Source organism: Pogona vitticeps, chromosome 3, assembly GCF_051106095.1.
Source record: "Pogona vitticeps strain Pit_001003342236 chromosome 3, PviZW2.1, whole genome shotgun sequence".
Taxonomy (NCBI): Eukaryota; Metazoa; Chordata; class Lepidosauria; order Squamata; family Agamidae; genus Pogona; species Pogona vitticeps.
The window spans coordinates 194,933,871-194,953,238 of NC_135785.1; the positions used below are offsets into that span (position 1 = coordinate 194,933,871).

General features: G+C 41.3%; 1 protein-coding gene and 1 long non-coding RNA gene across 2 annotated transcripts in view; one reads left to right on the top strand and one right to left on the bottom strand.

Moving 5' to 3' along the window:
• Window positions 1-9,703, top strand: part of TSPAN7 (tetraspanin 7) — a 91,826-nt gene extending 82,123 nt beyond the window's left edge. The window contains exons 5-8 of the mRNA XM_020783943.3: window positions 218-373; window positions 3,923-4,006; window positions 7,637-7,709; window positions 8,626-9,703. Of these exons, the coding sequence (XP_020639602.1) occupies window positions 218-373; window positions 3,923-4,006; window positions 7,637-7,705 (309 nt within the window). The 3' untranslated portion in view covers window positions 7,706-7,709; window positions 8,626-9,703. The remainder of the gene's footprint in view (window positions 1-217; window positions 374-3,922; window positions 4,007-7,636; window positions 7,710-8,625) is intronic.
• Window positions 1-19,368, bottom strand: part of LOC144588189 (uncharacterized) — a 488,638-nt gene that overhangs the window by 110,392 nt on the left and 358,878 nt on the right. The gene's annotated exons all lie outside the window — the stretch shown is intronic.

The following is a 19,368-nucleotide window of genomic DNA, read 5'->3' on the forward strand; positions in this document are numbered from 1 at the left end:
TCTTTTGTTTACTGATTTATAAAAGGGTTTGCCTATCAATTGGTGCTGTCATCATAATGCAATGATGATATTATTTTCAAAAATTGTGCTTCTCACATTTTGAGGCATAATTAGAAGTTTGTGTTGGTTATTTAGTCAGTGGGTTTTGGAGTTCACGCAATGTTTCACGCTTTTTCTAACTATTTGTCTTCTGTGGTTGATTTCTTGTTCCTTTTAGCTGAGCTGCTGTGGAGTCCAGAACTACACCAACTGGAACACCAGCCCATATTTTAATGAGCACGGCATTCCCCCAAGCTGCTGCATGAATTCCAGTGATTGTAACCCTTTGGACCTCCGCAACATGACCATTGCTCCTACTAAAATAAACCAGAAGGTATGGGTTGGGGACGGGTGGAAATTTTGTTCCATATGGGTTTTTTTATAAGAACTTTCCAAAATGTGCAGAGTTCATCAGAAATGCAAAGAACCTGAGAGTTCTTTTTAAAAATGAATGAAGGAGGAAGTAAAACAGAGGAATTGCCCATTCAAACAAAGAGTGTTGTCTGTCTGAAAAGGTAACGTTACAACATAATGTTAGGAGATGTCTGCTCATCTCCTAAAAACCTCCATTTGAATCTCTGTATATTCATTTTTATTTGCAGTTATGAAATAGGGTGGCTACTTCCTTTTCAGACAGACATCTCATTTTTAACAGTTATATGTCAGGCAGGTGCAACATGGTCCTCTCCATACTGGAAATAGCTATGCGTACTAAATTTGTATAGCGCATATGGTTGAAAATGCCATTCAATTCATTTTTGATAAGAAGATGCTGAACTGTCAGATTTCTTCATAAACAGGATGGAAAGAATGTAAAATATTCAAAAGTGGGGGAAAAGCAAAGCTGGGGGAGTCATCCATTTGAAATATGGGCCAGTTTGGGTTTTTCATCCTTTTTTTTTCCCTAGTGGTTCTCTGTAACAAAATGGAAAATGTACCAAAAGGAAAGAGTGCGGAGAATTAGCAGCAGTCTTTCCCTTTCGGACTACTGCTTGGCAGAGTCTTAAAGTGGATGTTTCTCAGACATAAACAGAAGAGTTGTATCTCATGGACCTCCATCCAGACACTACCAGAGATTTCTGAGCTAACTTGTCATCCCCATAATTCTCGTTATGACAGAAGACTTCCTCCACAGAGACAGAACTGACAAAGCTGAGAAATGCAGCAAGTAGATTCAGATAACCCTGGTACTTACGTCAGTCATTATGTCTGGTCTCATCTGTGCTCCGCACCCCCATTTTTCAACTTGTCTTCTGAAAGATGTGTCATGTACTGGAATGCTAGCAGCCTGCCTGAAGTGAGAAAATAGGGTTGTTTGACATAAGCACCATGCTTCATTAGGTAGGTTTACTGTACCTGTTATAATGTTACCAGAGTTATAGGGCTGCAGGCGTAACAAAGCAAAAAGTGACCCAGAACCAAAAGATGGCTGAAAATGTTTATAAAATTGATGGTGTTTCCATGATTTTGAGTGAGAGCACACTGTATGAATAAATATATGGGGAATAGAATTTCATGGTTTTATGCCACTCATGCTTTATGTGGCACACAAAAACAATATCTGACTTTTGTACAGATTGAGAGACAGAATTCCTTTGCCGTTGTTATTGCTAGTGTTTGCAGGAAAGGCACCAGTTCATCTCAGAAAGATAGACTCTTGAAGTATCCAATAATATTTTTGTAACTGTATTTATCCTTTCCCTAATAACTGTTAAACAGTGGTTGGAATCATGTTGCTTAGCATAGTAGGTCATAACTAGAATAATAGAATAATGGAGGTGGAAAAGGCCTATAACGCCATGAAGTCCAACTCCTGCTCAGTGCAGGAATACAAATCAAAGTATATCTGACAGATGGTTGTCTAATTTTGTCTTGAATGCCTCCAATGTTGGAGCACTCACAACCTCCAGAAGTAATTTGTTCCATTGTCATACTGCTCTAACAGTTAGGAAATTTTTCCTGATATTCAACCGAAATCTGGTTTCCAGTAAGTCTAGCCCATTATTATGCATCCTGCAAAAAAGATCTTGCCCTTCTTCTGTAAAAGATCTTGCCCTTCTATCTTTCAGGAATTTGAAAATGTCAGGAATATGTCCTCTCATTCTTTTTTCTCAAACTAAATATGACCAGTTCTTTTAAGCTTTCTTCATAGGGCTTGGTTTCCAGTCTTCTGATTATCGTTGTTGCCCTCCTCTGAACTTATTCTAGTTTGTCAGCATCCTTCTTAAAGTATGGTGTCCAGAATTGGGAACAGTAGATGAGGCCTAGCCAGTGCCAAATAGAGGGGGACTAGTACTTCATGGATTTGGAGACTATACTTCTGTTAATGCATCCTAAAAGAGCATTCACTGTTTTTGCAGCCACACAGCACTGTTCATTCATATTCAGCTTGTGATCTATAACAATTCCAAGATTTTTCTTGCTCTTAGTATTACTAAGCCAAGTATCCTCCATCTTGTAACTGTGCATTTGTCCTCCACCACCACCCTCTTGATGTAGAAAGCTGCACTTATCCCTCTTAAATTGCATGCTGTTGTTTTCAGCCCAGTGCTCAAGACTATCAGGATCTTTTTGAATCTTGTTTCTTTCTTCCAGGTTAATAGTTATTACCCCAACACCACAAATTGTTAAGTATTCCCTGCACCCCCTTGTCCAAATCATTAATAAAAATGTTGAAGAGCTCCAGTCTCAGGACAGAGCCTTAGGAGTACCCCACTTGTTATCTTTTCCCCACTTGTTATAGTTTGAGAAGGAGCCATTGATAAGCACTCTCCAAGTATGATTCTGAAACGAACTGCATATCCACCTGACAATTGTTCTGTCCTGTCCAGCCCAACCCCTACTCTGCTTGCTTATCAGAAAATAATGGGGTGCCTTGTCAAAAGCTTTGCTGAAGTTAATATATGTTACCAGCATTCTCAACAGGAATGTTACCTGATCAAAAAATGAGATCCGATTAATCTGGCAGGACAAAATGGCATTTTTATAAAAGGCCTTCCTCAGCCATGACATGCCTTTATTGGGCAGAATCTGCTGGAAGTGGGAATGCAGAAAAGGAATACTCCCAGTAGCATTTCATTGTCAACCAGTAGAAACAGAGTCATTCAGGAATGAAATCTAAAGTTTTACATAGGTATTGATGTCCTTTTCAATCCACGTTTCAAATATAAGAAATGAAGATGCCGGCCACAGAGACTGGCAAAACGTTAGGAAGAACAACCTTCAGAACACGGCCAAAGAGCCCGAAAAACCCACGACAACCATAAGAAATGATTATTTTGTTATGGGTCCTAAGGTTTTATTCAGGACTCAGCAATCAAAACTAAAGATTCCATCTGACCTCAATCTTGAGTGCAGTGTCTAGACGGCATCTGGTAAATTGGCAGTTGAGGGGAACACAAAGACTGGTTCCAAACTAATTTGGTAACATGAGCCTTTCTGAGGCACTGCCTGGCCATTGATTAAAAACATTACTCCTAACCTCAGTGTATCAGCGTGACTTCACAATCTGTATCTGAAATAATCGGCCATGGGTGTGTGTCTGTGGGTATCTTCTATTATTAGGAAATATTTTTATTTGGAGTGACTTACACGTGTTTTCAGTCCTGGGATCTTTTCTCCTTTGTTAAAACATAAACATTAATTTTAAACTGTTTATTTGAATAAAGTTACTGATTTTAAACTTCTTGTAAAAGGTAAAGTTTTATACAGCTATAAACAGTATTGAATGCATTCATTCTAGTTACAATCTTTTGCTTCTTAGTGTATTTCTGGTGTTGAAATTGCTGCAGTGCCAAAAAGCCTAATTCTAATTTGAACGAATATTACGTCAGAGGCAAGTAGATATCCCTTCAAAGAGTAATTGGCTGTTTTTGTTCTTCAGGGCTGTTATGATCTCGTGACTAATTTTATGGAGACAAATATGGGAATCATAGCCGGAGTGGCTTTTGGAATTGCATTCTCACAGGTACCGTATTAGTACTTTGAAGGAAAGGTGTGTTTGTTTCTATGTTCAGCTTCAGGGAAATATTAGGGCATGGACGGGAATCAAACTGCTCCTTAGGTCATCTGTTCATTGATATTTTTTTTTCTTTTTCCCTCTTTGGGAATATCTGTTACAGTCAAGCCTGAAGGGGAAAAAAATGACCTTCCATTGGGTCAAATAAAGGTTAACCTAATAAAGCACTGGCTTCAATGGAGTGTAAACAATTGACATGCCAAGTAGTTGATCCATGGTTTGGATAGTTTTTTCAGAGTCCAGAGCTGTTTTGCTGAAAGGAAATATCAAATTCAGAGAGTGATCGTTTTTACAATGAATTGTATGCCCAGTTTGTCCCAGTTGAGATTCATATGTAGGCCCAACTACAGTTATTAAGTTAAAACATAATCAACATTTATTATAAGGAATATTAGGAATATTATTTTCAAGGGAACAGCATTATTTGTGGAATGCAGCTTCTCCCCTCCCCTTATTAATTGAATTTCTGTAAGTATAAACAAAGAGGGATTAGCTATGGTACATTGCAATGATTAAGTCAGAAAAGTGTGCAGGTCCAAATTAAGTTAAATTAATAGTCATCACTGTAGCACAGTCCTTATAGCTAGAACTACTAAAATCAAAGCTTAGTTGGAATTAACTCCTTTTTCCAGTTATGTAAGGATAACTATAACACATTTCATTGTAATTCTAAGTATACCTAAATACACTCCTTTGGCAGTGCAGCTGTAACTTTTGGCTAGTTATAACATCGACTCACTATATGGTGAAGGAAAGTCAAATGGTTTGACTGCTGCTTTGGCTAGGTCTTCATACAATATTGGCAGTGTTGAGGCTGTGAGGAGGTGGATAAGAGGAACATATGTTTCGTAACTTCTACTTGTAGCACTCAAATCTTTTTATTTTGTGAAATCAACACCCCTAAACTTTGAAAAATACTTAATTTTGTTTACTTTTGAGAAACAAGGAACTAAAGAATTCCTTTTAAAATATATAATAAGAATACTTTCTCTTTTGGGGGTTTGGAACTGCAATTATAATTAATTACTTTAAAACATTTTTTTCCTAAGTTCTGACTAAAGTCCAGTGTCCTGTCCCAAAGGAAGAACATTGCATGTACTAGCCATACCGTCTTCTGTTATGTCAGACTAGGGGGTTCCTTAAGCTGTACAGATTCAATGCGTTATTTTATGTCATCCTCCTGCCCCCAAATGTAAACATCTGAAATTGTAGTCCTGTGATCCTGGGAATGTGGAAAGGAACCATATGAATCAGCAAATTTCTTCTCCTGTGGTCTTTAACTATGCTTGTCAAAGTTCTTACCTCGGAGGGGGAGTTCTCATAACTATCTGCTTAGGACTCAAGATACGTGGGTTCAAATATCTGCTTAGCCATGAAAAGTCACTGTCAATGGTAAACCAGTTGTTGAATATTCCACATACCTGGAAAAACCTACTAGAGTTGTTGTAAGTCAAGGAGCTACTTGATGGCACATTGCAACATTGCAAAAACAAGACAGTACAATGAAATGCTATATAGAGTGAATGAAAAGGAAAAGAGTACTCTTTCCTTATTTAATCTGTTTCCTTGATCCAAATAAAAAAGTGTATTTTCACGGTAATCAATAACATACGGAAACATCAAACAACAGTATGCCTTTTAACTTTAGAGGCAGTTAATCTCCCATAAAGAAACCATCTTTGGTGTTTGTCTTGCACAGCAGAATGTTTTCTGCTAGTCTCCATATGACGTTCAATTTGTATAGAACACAGGCTCTCCAAAATGGAAAAAAATGGGGTGGCCATATGAAAGCAACTGTGGCAATCACCCTGCTTTGACTCATGTAGGAGGTTGTTTGCATACACCAATGGGAGCCATTGTAGGCTTCTTCTTACAATAAGTACAGCTCCTGAAAAATAAAAACCAGATAAAGAAGTATAAGGAAGACTGAGAAACCATCAGAATTGTAGAAATATGTAAGCCAAAAGTATGATTTTGCAAAGCAGAAAATTGATTTATAATTCGTGGGAATGCTTAAATAGGAATACATTGGGATAAAATATGTAGGATTTATACTTTGGTCTTAGCCCTTCTTTCTGGGGAAAAGGAAACAAGTGAATGTACACACAATCGTGTCTGGTGTGTAAAATCTACATGCATGAGAGGTGGGTTGGAAGATCTAACAGTGTAGCAGAGCATACTTTGAATGATCTGTAAATAATGCAGAATGAATAATAATCTGGAAAATGCAGTGCAAAAATGATCAGAATTTTGTTTAATAGTTATTTGAAAGGAAGGCAGCCACTGGCATGCCAGCCCACTTATGGTGCAGATTGAGGAATTTCCCAAAGGAGCAGCATAAGAGCTTTTGGATGCGTGAAACCTACAATAGGAGCTGAAAAAGGCAATCTGTCAGAGTGGCAAAGAGGCTTCCAAACCTTAAAGGCCAGATTGGACAGGTGAAATGTTGGATGAAACATGTTGCTGTGCCACTTGAGAAGATTAATCTCATTGAGACTAACTGGGCATAGGATTAAAATGTATCATAAGCAGCAACATTTTTGTTGCCATTTTCTTGGATGCTTTTACAATTGATGGTACTTCCCAGTCAAGATGCAGAAATACAGCTGTCAACTGATTTTCATGATCCAGTTACGTAAGTTATCTCAAGGACTAAATGAATATAATGAATATAATCTATACATCACTCACTACTCTCTTCTGTCAATGGAATTTGTCTGACATCCTTGGCAAAGGATATTTTCAAAGGTATTAAGGTTATATTCACACCCACCCAAGATCCTTTCATTAAAAAAATTGCAATCAGCATTTTCAACTAAGTGCAGAAATGATTGCACAGGTGGCTGGCAGTGCTTGCTTGTAAACATTTGGAGATATTGTGTATCTGACCATCTGCTGTTGCTGCACCAACAAGGCTGGAAGTAGAAGATTCCTGTGAAGCACAGGATTACCTGTAAAGCTAGGTACTGTGTGATGCAGGAAAACATGGTGTTTACTGCACACATGCCAGCACAATGATCACTAGAAAGAATAGCCTGGCTGTGCATTGATAAGCAGCTGGAATACAAAGAACATACTATATATCCCCATTCAGTTTTCATTCTGTTTTCATGAGTTTACTTGCAAGTTGGCCCATTGCCAGTTTTTAACAAGTGAAATCTGTAAGTGCATGGATATATTCAAAGATACCTTTTGGATGTAAAATGTTCATTTTTCTTTCTTTCCCCATTTTAAAAAAATCATTGTGTTTCAGCAGTAGTCATTTGGGCTGAGTGCAAATGTTAAGCTGAAAGGGAAAATACCTTTTTCACACCAAGCAAGTAGGAAACATATACTAAGAGCAAATATAATCTAACTGATATTGCATTAGAAAACATAGTGGATGTTGCATAGAAACAATTAGACTTGCTGTTTCTTCGATGCATTAATTCTATTCTCCTATTATTGCAACAGACTTAATATATAATACTTGTGTTTTAATGTATTTCTAAGACTTGAATCAACTCTAAAAGCTCCGCTGTAGAGTCACTGGATTTCATAGTGACTACATGTATGACATTTTCTCTTTCTCTCTTACAGTTGATTGGAATGCTGTTGGCATGCTGTCTGTCTCGATTTATTACTGCCAATCAGTACGAGATGGTGTAACAAGGTGGGCCTGTTATGTTGCTTCATGCAGGGTGCTCTTCCCAAACTGACTGAAATGCCTTGCATCATACTCGTGTGACAGATGTCATAGGTTTAATAGTCAATGGTTGATACTGAGTACCCTGCATTTAGAACAGGAATGCTCATTTCCACATAGAAATGTGGATGTTAGTCAAGAGAGTTCTTTCTGTAAAAAGATGTTCAATGCTAAGTGGCATTGTTAAAATTTTAAAAATCCTAGGTATATTTCTTGATTTGGATAATGCACTGAATATAATTTTCTATACAGTGTAGTTTTATTTAGTAAGCAAAAGTGGCCTCTTAAAATACCACTTATGTTGATTTACAGTACTGTATATGATTTATTTGAATTGGCTGATTAATTGGTTTACAAGCAAGATAACAAAGCATCCAAACTGCCTAAACTTCAGAGGCAGAGTGATTTTGGATGGTTTGGTGTCTGAATTTACCTATCTGTGGCTTCTTCTTGATTGATTTCTTATTAGTCTGCTGCTTTTCGTTTTCTTTTGAAACGTCTGCTTTATGGCTCGTGTTTGTTAACTGTATTTATTATAATATTAGTATAACTTTAATATTCATATGAAATAGAAATGTGGACCACATCCCCATTTCATATTCTTCTTTGCTATTCTGTGGAGCTTGGGAAAGTTGTGTTTTTGGACACCACCTCCCCTAATCTTTCTTAGACTATAGTTCCCAGAATCTCCCAGTCAACAGTGCTAGTGGCCATGCTGGCTAGGGATTTCTGGAAGTTGTAGTTCCAGAAGCTTCCTTTCTCTGATGGGAAGAGTATTCCTTCATTGGATCCAACTGCTAGGACAATATTGTTTGCCATGCTCATGACTGGTAGTGACTAAAACAATGTATTGTTTTCCCATCCCTTTTCTGTCCTTTTCCAGGGGTGTGATGTACAGCGCCTGTTTTCAATCAGGAACTGGATAACTCTTGGAAGACTTCTTAAGAATGTTAGAGCACACATACACAACTACACATCTGCATACACACACATAAAGCCACCAACTTCTAAACTCTGTACCATGCGTAGTGTACCATTCCGTGAAGTACTGTCGTGCCACAAAAGTAGCCTGAATCATTCAGCATCCAGTACTGTACACTTCATCCTGAAGGCTCTGCATATGATGGCACTATATGTATGTTCTTGGTCAGACTGTAGTTGCATCGTAAAGTTAACAGAGGTAATTCATTAACAGCAATGACTGGGCTGTGCATGTAGTGACAGGGGGGCGTAATTAGCCTTTCACTATGGTTAATAAATGTCGCACACATCCATATTAAACCTGTATACAATATATATATAAATATATATATATATATAATTTGGTTTATTAAATTTGTAATTTCTTGGTTTTGTTTACTGCTTTACTAAGGTTTTTCAGTCTACCTACCCCCCTGAGAACAACTGCCCCAAATAAGAAGAAATCAATTATAGAACATGTGCAAATACTTGAAAAAATGTCCAAAATCTGCTCAAGGGAAATTGTTCTTTTGATGTTCTGCTGCATCTTTGATCTTTAATCAATGTTGTAGTGCGTATGCCAACAGGCCTTTGTCTAGTGCATTTTGCCTCTGAATCTGAACCTGTGTAATACTGTTACTAAGCTGTGTTGTTTGCTTATTGTGAAGCCAGTAATTTTTGCTTCCTTTTTATTAAATAATTATGAGTTAATCAGTTTGTGCTGTAAAGCAACATCATCCCCCGCACCACTTTTTTCCCTTTCTTCTATTCTCCTTTTGCATTGAAGTTATCACCAAGTACATTGTCAAATCAATCAAACTTTAAAAAAAAATAACAGAGTGTGTGGAATATTTTTGGGGGTGGGCAGCAAAAGTTTAAGACCTTTTTAAAAAAAGAAGAAAATTTTTTAATAAGGCCTCTGTCTAGCATGCCAACAAGAATGCATTGATATTGTGAGTATTTGTGATATACATATTAATAAATGGAACCATTACGGATTCCTACTGGCTTCCTCTTCAATTTTTCACTAACATTGCTTTTTTTTTTCAATGATAGCATTAAAAAAGTTAGTATCCTTAAAACACTGGATTTCCTTATTATTCTTTCTGATTCTGCAGTGCTCTTTATGATACTGATGTAGCATCATCTAAATATGGCTTGTATCAGGGCTTAGACATGTCTGTATGAAGACACAATGTTTCTGTACTGGGAATCTGACCATTGCTCCATCTAGAGCAGGGGTCTCAAACATGCAGCCCGGGGACCATTTGCGGCCCGCCGGATGATAGTTTGTGGCCCCCGCCATGCCTGCCCCCCCAAAGCGCCCACACGTCCTCTGCTGTCAAGAGTCAAAAAAAGCCTCACCTTGCTTGCTGGCTCTCTCCCAAGACAGCGCCTCTTGCACCCTCCATCTGGAACTGCAGCCTGCCTGCCGGCAGATAGGCTGGCTGGCTGGCAGGCTGCAGTTCCGGATGGAAGGTGCAAGAGGCACTGTCTTGGGAGAGAGCCGGCGAGTGATGCCTGAGAGCGGAGCTCGCTCCCAGCCCATCCTTGAAGAGCGCCTCCAACAGCGCCGCCAACAGCATCTGCTGCCGCTGCCGCCTCTTCCAGGGAAGTGGCTCTGTGTCTCTCTTTCTCTCTCGGCAACCCCAGCACCAGCCCGGCCAGCAGTCGCCTCAGCCCCAGGCGGTGCTTCCTCCTCCTCCTCCTCTTCGTCCTGCTTCAGCCACCTTGGCTCTGGAGGCTGCCTGGGCTCACCTCGCAAAGTTTGCTTCCCTGTCGTGGTGGGGGTAGCTGTTGCTGCTGAGCGCACCTTTTTTTGAGGGGAGGCTCTCAGAGGAAGGTTGCCAGACCTCCATGTGTGTGTGTGTGTGTTTCTGTGCATGTGCATGCACGCACGCACCTGTGGGGGGGCGTCCCGTTCTGTTTAATTTTGCAGGTACAGATGGGGGCTTTTCTCCTTTGGCAAGGCGATTCTGTGAGGTTTTTTTAAAAAATCTGATGCGGCCCAGCCTCACCCAGACTCTGCCTCCAGCGGCCCCCAGGTAATTTGAGTTTGAGACCCCTGATCTAGAGACTCCAAGATAAATGTTTTCAGAGAGTTATTTATGTTAGTCTGACCATGTTAGCCTTGTTAGTCTGTTTAGCAAAAGCCAAAACAAAGCAAACATAAAAATAACTGGCAGTGTTGAGACTAAATTATTTCCATTCAACCTTTTGTGGATGCACCTCACTTTTTGAGGTACATGGATCAGTAGGAAAAAATTCTTTTCCAAATACATTACGTCGTTGACTGGAAACTCTGGGGGCAGACTTCGCATGGCATCATTTAAGAGACCTGTTCTTGCACATAAACTGCTTAGAATTCAGTGCTTGCTGATCCTCTTTGTCGTGCCCATTTGCATCACAGATGGTGACAAAGCCAGTGCCAACACAGTCTGGTATGCTATTTCACTATTAAATAACTGTAAGAAAGAAATGTAATTACAAGACGTTAGTAATTAAACCATCCAGTTACACTGGGACAATGAAGAGAGACTGTTCAAGGGGCAATTAAAGAGGATAAAAACACAGCCCCCACCCCTGCCCACTACCAAGAAGTAATAAAACTAGCAGGACCTGCAGATAGGAAACTATTCATTAAAGTTACAGTAGCCCTTCAGAAAAGCCATTCTGCAATTGCACTTCAACTACTGCAAAAGTGGTCACAGTCAGTTCTAATAAAACACGGCACAAACCTAGCAAACATTGGACTCTAACAGTTTGAATTCCCTGTAAAAGTGAGTGAAACAAAGTACCACAGCTGAACAGAAAAAGGATAGTGAAGAAGCAGACTTACACTCCACATAGCATTGAGGAGACAATTCATATATGTCTAAACATTTCAAAATAACATCTGTCATCTATTCTGTATATATATATGGCATATACATTTGTGTATTCATACATTAGTGTTTTTTTAAAACAATGTGCAAGTGTACATTTTTTCCAGTTTTGTCACAACTGTCTAGCGCCTGCCCTGAGACTCAGCTATCTGTTGTTAAAATAAGTTTGAAAAATGAGACATGGTACAAATTACAAGAGCAAACCGTTCTTTTTCATTTTATCTGTAAGGATAAAGGAACTTTAGACACATCTATGATAAAAGAGGCATTATTATGTGAGCTTCATGAGTGCACCCTCCCTTCAAGCATGGGAGCTTTGATAAATACCAGCACCAGAACAAGAGCCTTCCTCCTGCCCATTGTCACCCGGTATTGCAGCAATCCCAACTCTCTAATTATGATGGAGTTAACAATTTAGGTCAGGTTCGGAGAGGTCTCTGGGGCAATTTTGAAGGCTCATTACTCTGCCTGTTTCCAGGATCTGGCACAGAATCTCAATAGCCCAATCAGGGGAGGGGAAGGTGCTCCCAGGATACTGAGCATTATGTGCCCCAGATCTCCAGGAACACATGTTGCTGTTTGGCATGACCTGCCAAGTGAGAAATGCTGAGGTTTGTAGGGATAAATCTTCCCCACCCATTACCCATAAGGCTTAGCTCTAACATATTAAAGGAACTGGCTTCAAATACACACCATATTATAGCCTGCAAGAAAGTTCACACTTTAGCTATGTTCTTTCTGCTGCGGTAAATAATTGGGGTGGATCAGCTGGGTCTGGAGCAGCAGTAGCAATGAAGGAAGGATCACTGTGCAGATTAAATTTTTAGGTCAGGTCAAACCCCCTTAAGTTGATCTTGAGCTGAATCTCATTTCAATAAAATAGTTTTTTCTGCCCTTACTCATGAGAGGCAATAAGAGTACTCTAAAACAGTATTGTAATGGGGATGGGGAATCTCATGAAATTCTGGAAGCATACACAGGGTTGCTGCATTTTGTTCTGTTTTTCCCTTGGTGTGACACCTACAGCAGCAGTCCTCCCTCAGATCAATTCTCAGTACAGGAAGGAAAAAATGCATGAAAGTTTATCTCTTCCAACTCCATTATTTTATGATTCTATGATTAAGGTGCACCAAAGATGCATTGGTGCTTGACATGAAAAAGTGTCCCTGGAGAGGGACTCTGGCCTCACAACAGATCTCAATACCTGGCATCCCTCAGCCAATGGCTGGATCAAGCTGCCCTTTATGAAGTCTCCCACCCCCCTGGAGCATTGCAGGGTGGTGGTGGAAGTATCAGGAAGCATTAAAACAGTAGTTAGACAAAATTGTCTTCTCTTTGATGCCACCATCATATTCATTCCAAGAAAACCAGCTGATGAAATAAAAGGGACAGCAGAAAGCACCTAATTCAAGGGAAGAGTTTGGGGGAGGGGAAATGTTGGGACTACTGCTTTCCCCCATCAGCATTGCTAGCTGATGGAATCTGAGCTGCAGTACATTATTTTCCAAGCTCTGTCCAGGATCCCATAACAGCCTGGAGCTAGTCTTGTTTTTCCCTGTTGCTTCAGCCATACTGGGCAAGAACAAACCTTCCTAGTTTCTGTTTATACAGCCAAAAGAACAGAAGAAAAGCGAGGAAAAGTGATGAGCAGGGGCGGGGGGGGGGGGGAGAGGGATTGTGTGCAGAGGCAATAAAGAAGGCCAGTTCCATGCTAGGTATCATTAAAAAGGGGACTGAATATAAGACAGCTGACATGATGATGCCATTGTGCAAAACTCTGGTAAGGCCGCACCTGGAGTATTGTGTACAGTTCTGGTCACCGCGCCTCAAAAAAAGACATAGTGGGACTGGAAAAGGTGCAGAAGAGAGCAACTAAAATGATTACTGGGCTGGGGCACCTCCCTTATGAGGAAAGGCTACAGCATTTGGGGCTCTTTAGAGAAAAATGTGCCTGAAGGGGGAACAAATAAAGTGGATAGAGAGATGCTCTTTTCTCTCTCCCACAATACCAGAACCAGGGGACATCTACTCAGATTGAGAACAGACAAAAGAAAATATTTCTTGACCCAGTGTGTTGTTAGCATGTGGTGATGGCATCTGGCCTAGATGCCTTTAAAAGGGGATTGGACAGATTCCTGGAGGAAACGTTTATCACAGGTTACAAGCCATGATGGGCATGTATAATCTCCAGGCTTAAAAGGAAGTTACCTCAAAATGCCAGAGCCAAGGGAGGGGTATCAGGAGATGGGTATCTAGTTGTCTCATGTGCTCCCGGAGGCATCTGGTAGGGGCACTGTGAGATACAGGAAGCTGGACTAGATGGGCCCTTGGCCTGATCCAGCAGGGCTCTTGTGTTCTTATGAAGATGGCAATCCTAATTAAAGACTCTTGCCACATAACAAAATGAGGGTTTGTTTTTCTCAGTAACCCGAGGTATTTGCTTCCTTGCTTCCAACTCAGTGCTGCCAGTGAGAAAGAACGAGGAGCCCTTAAAAATACACCAACCATGTTCCACAGTGGTGATTTTTAAAGCCATGAGCACTCTTTGTGAATCAGAAATCAGGGCCATCTTTCTCACTGGCCGTTCTCCAAAGTCAAAGCAGCATGCCCAGCAATTAAGCAGATGAAGCTGGTATACATGCCAGGATACATTTCCCTGGACACATTTATGTGTTAGACTACAATTCAAGCCAGGAAGAGGAGGATTTAAACCTTACCTTGGGCCTGCTTGGAAAGTATGTTGCACATGAACGTTAAACCGTGGATCTGCCGTTTTGGCTGAAGGATTGTAGGAGTTGTCCAAGGGCTGCCATTTAACAAAAGACACTGGGCAGCTATTCCAATTTTATAAGCCCAAAGTATGTTAGAGATTCATTCCTGAGCAATCAGATTTGCAAATGAAGCTTGTGTTTCCCTTCCAGTAATAAAGCTAAGGATGCTAAATTGCAAGCTACAGGAGGTAAGAGAAGCTCATGCAGTCGAAAGTCACGTAGAAATATAGGGCAAAGCAAAAGCGTGCTGCTTATATACCACCCCATAGTGCTTCAAGCACTTTCTGGGCGGTTTACAAGTTAATTATGCTGGCTACACATTGCCCCACCCCCCCACCCCCAGTGAGCTGGGTACTCATTTTACTGACCTGGAAGGATAGAAGGCTGAGTCAACCTTGAGATGGCTACCTGGGATTTGAACCCCGGGTTGTGAGCACAGTTTTGGCTGAAGTACAGTTTTGGCTGTGTTTTACCATAGTGAAAAAGACTGACCAGATTTCGGTGCTAGCAGCGTCTTTATTTGGGTACTACCTATTCATTGGGATGTTCGTGGCACTTACAGTATTCTCCCTTTTGATAGTTCTTAATTTTAAGCAGCCCTTCAAACAATGAACTCTTCTTTCTGAAGTGGACCACAAGGCCAATCTACTAAATTCAAGTGCATCTTCTATCATGGATGTAATGTGTTGCCTTGCACAAGTCAGAGTCTTTTCACTTTCATTACAGTTTCTTCTCTAAAATAAAAACAGCCCAGCTCCTAGGACTTTTGTGGGACTGGACATCGTAAAGATAGCAGAATATTTTCCAGATTATATTCTTCCAGGACACTGATGGTTTTAATTCAACCACTCCCAAAGTAGCGCTAGTCTGCTTGGCATTGTTGACTTAATGGGCTAAGGAATAGTCATTTGTGAAAGCTGGACAGTTAAGAAAACTGACTGGGGGGGATGATTAATTTGAAATGTGGTGCTGGGGTAGAGCTTTGTGGATACCCTAGATTGCCAGAAAGATGAACAAGTGAGTCCTTGAGCAAGTCAAGCCAGAATAATCTCCTGAGGCAAAAATGTTGAAATTGGGGCTATCCTTCTTTGGACACATCATGAGACGACAGGATTCTCTGGAAAAGACTATAATATTGGGAAAGGTGGAAGGCAGCAGGAAAAGAGGAAGACCAAATACGAGCTGGACTGACTCCCTAAAGGAAGGCACAGGCTTGACTTTACAAGAGCTAGTCGCGGCTGTTGAGAACAGGACATTTGGTTGATCCCCTGCAGGCAATTCTTACCTCAGGGCAAGCAGACAACTGGCTATTTACATGCTTGAATGAAAGGAAACCTCACAGAAATAAGGTCACTACTGTGAAAGTCATGCTACTGCAGGACAATTCCTTCGCTAAGAGGCTCAGCCCCTTGTGATTATTTCATACAGTTGCCAAATGTCAATATGTAAGTGTGTCCTTTCCAGTGCTGACTAAGATTGATACTGGAATGTATAATATGCAATGGAAATCAAAGCTATCCTTACAAGACCAATTCATTACCCCACCCCCACAAAAAGGACATTGGCAATTAGCACAGGCTTTAGAAAAAGTAATTAGTCCTCCTGCCCCAAGAATTAATGAGTGTGTTTCATTACACTCTCCAAGGTATAGTCAGCCCAATAATAAACTATTGTAGATTAATGTGACTTTAAAACTTATATATGGTTTGAAAATGCAGACTGCAAAAGGAAGGCAGGTGAGCTAAGGTGGCATCGGTGAGAAAAGCATTCCTAGTGTAAAAAACATTAAAATGCACTCTTTTCTGTAACACTCATCACTGGTAAGATGACAGAAGCTAATAAATACATAAGACAGAAGAGAGAGAGAGAGAGTTCATTTTCTGCCAGAATCCATGGAGGTATATTTTGCCAGTTTCAGCCATTTCAATGAAATGCATAGAGTAAATAAATACATTTTAGATTTTACCAGAACTTCTCCCTTTTTTGATGGTCCATTACAGAATTATCTCTGAAGCAGTACAACCCAAGGTATTTTGCTGCCTCAGAGAGAGGGCAAAATGGTACCCCAGCTCTATCCTATGTCTGGAAATTGACCAGCCTGGCAGATGGCACCACACCTGATGTAGGAGCCAAAGACAAGCTGTATGTTATTGACCGTAATAGAGTTTTATCTATCTGTCTAAGCCGTATGGTAAATACAACATAGGGGGAAAGTCAGGGTGTTCAGAAGAAACAGCTTGGAAACTGCCTCAGCTGTAGCTCTCAGGGTTTATTGCCTTACATTGTCATTTCAGTTTGCCTAATTCAGGGGTCTCAAACATGCAGCCCGGGGGTCATTTGCGGCCCGCCGGACAATAGTTTGTGGCCCCTGCCTTGCCTGTCCCCCCGAAGCGCCCAGGCATCCTTTGCTGTCAAGAGTGAAAAAAAAGCCTCACCTCTCTCACCAGCTCTCTCCCAAGACAGCGCCTCTTGCACCCTCCATCCGGAACTTCAGCCTGCCAGCCAGCCCATCTGTCTGCCGGCTGGCAGGCTGCAGTTCTGGATGGAGGGTGCAAGAGGCGCTGTCTTGGGGGAGAGCCAGCGAGTGAGGTGCGCTGCCGGCCCGTCCTCGAAGAGCACCTCCAAGCCGCCAACAGCAGCTGCCACCTCTTCCAGGGAAGCGGCTCTCTGGCTCTCTTTCCCTCGGCACCCCTAGCACCACCCCGGCCAGTGGCCACCTCAGCACCCAGCGGTGCTTCCACCCTCTCCTCCTCCTCTTCATCCTGCTTCAGCCGCCTCGGCTCTGGAGGCTGCCTGGGCTCACCTCCCAAAGTTTGCTCCTCTGTCATTGTGGGGGTACCTGCTGCTGCAGCCCCCTCAGAGGAAGGTTACTGAACTTGTGTGTGTGTGTGTGTGGGGGCTTTTCTCCTTTGGCAAGGTGAATTCTGTGAGAGTTTTTTAAAATTTGATGTCGTGCCCTCCTCCCCCCGGCTACGCGGTCGCCTGTGCTCCCTCATGTCTCCGCTTCTTCGTCCTGCTGCTGCTGGTGGTGATAGTGAAGATGGAGCTGGAGGGGGGTGGCCGGCGATGAGGGCTTGTGCACCCCTCCTCCTCCTCGGAGCCCCAGCCAGGCTAAGGAAACTCCTGGGCGGCTTCCTCAAGCTCTTGCTCCGCTTGGCGGAAAATCTGATGTGGCCCAGCCTCATTCAGACTCTGCCTCCAGCGGCCCCCAGGTAAATTGAGTTTGAGACCCCTGGCTGGTCTTGATCTGAGGAACTGAGTTCAAACATTAATTTTTAAAAGGAACTCCATTTGTTATCCATTACTTCTTAGCAGGAGGTGGCTATTATCATCACTGATACTCCACAAGCAATTTGTTTCATTACACATTATTAACATACTGGACTGTCATTACCAGCAGGCCAGAAAAATACATGGAAATACCTTCTAGTTCCCATTCATAGCCAGCTTGGAAAATATTTATAAAAATAAAAACCTTTTTAAGCCTCCTTTCACAAAGCAGTTGGATGATCAGTAACAGCCTATGTGGCCTGGGGCAAGCTGCAAAGAGAATGGCAACTATTTCTGAATGCTATCAACCTAGAAAACCCTAAAAAGGGCCTCCGAAATTCACAATCGACTCTATGGCTGCAAAGCAAAATATTTAAAATAATGGTTATACAGTGGACCCTTGACTTACAGACAGCTTGACTTACAGACTTTTTGAGTTACAGACTTCTCTGGCCGCAAAATTTAGGTTTGACTTGCAGCCTGAGATTTGACTTACAGACCAGAAAAAAAACCAAAATGGAACAAAAACGGCCTGTTACAGGATTAATTTGTTTTCAATGCACTGTAGGTCAATGGAGACTTGACCTACAGACTTTTTGACTTGAGAACCGCCTTCCAATATGGATTAAGTTCTTAAGTCAAGACCCCACTGTATCAAAAGATTATTGGTGAGAATCACTGAAAACTAGTCACTCAGATTGGATGCTCCCTTCAACAATGCTGGGGTTTAGGGGTGTCAGACTCTTGTGTAGTTCAGTATCCCTAGAATCATTGATCATAGAATAATTGAGTTGGAAGGTTATCAAGTCCAACCCCCTGCTCAATGCAGGAAACCATATTAAAGCAAATCTGACAGATGTTTGTCCAATTTTCTCTTGAATGTCTCCAGCGTTGGTGCGCTTACCACCTCTAAAGGTAATTGGTTCCATCGTTGTACTGCTCTAACAGTCCTGATGTTTTTTTCCTGATATTCAGCCTAAACCTGGCTTCCTGTAGCTGGGGCCCATTGTTATGTGTCCTGCGCTCTGAGATGATCAGGAACAGATCCGGCCCCTTCTCCATATGACTACCTTTCAAGTATTTGAAAAGTGCTATCATATCTCCCCTCAGTTTTCTTTTCTCAGGCCTAAACATGCCCAGTTTTTTCTTCATAGGGGATGGTTTCCAGTTCTCTGATCATCCTTGTTGCCCTCCTCTGAACTTGCTCCAGTTTGTTGGCATCCTTCTTAAAGCGTGGTGTCCAGAATTGGACACAGTACTCTAGATGAGACTAACCAGTGCTGAATAAAGGAGAACTAGTATTTCTCATGGTTTGAACACTATACTTTTGTTCATGTATCCTAAAATAGCATTTGCCCTTTTTTGCAGCCACATCATACTGTTGGCTCTTATTCTGCTTTTGATCTACAACAGTTCCAAGATCCTTTTCATTCATAGTATTACTGAGCCAAGTATACCTCATCTTGTAACTGCATTTGGTTCCACCCCCCCAGTGAACTTTCCCTGTTAAATTTCATTCTGTTGTTTTTCAGCCCAGTGCTCAACCTATCAAGATCTTTTTGAATTTTGTTCCTCTCTTCCAAGGTATTAGCTATCCCTCCCAATTTTGTGTCATCTTCAAATCTGATAAGTATTCCCTGCATTCCCTCATCCAAACCATTAATAAAAATCGTGAAGAGCACAGGGCCCAGGACTGAGCCTTGGGATATCCCACTTGTTATCTTTTCCCAGTTTGAGAAG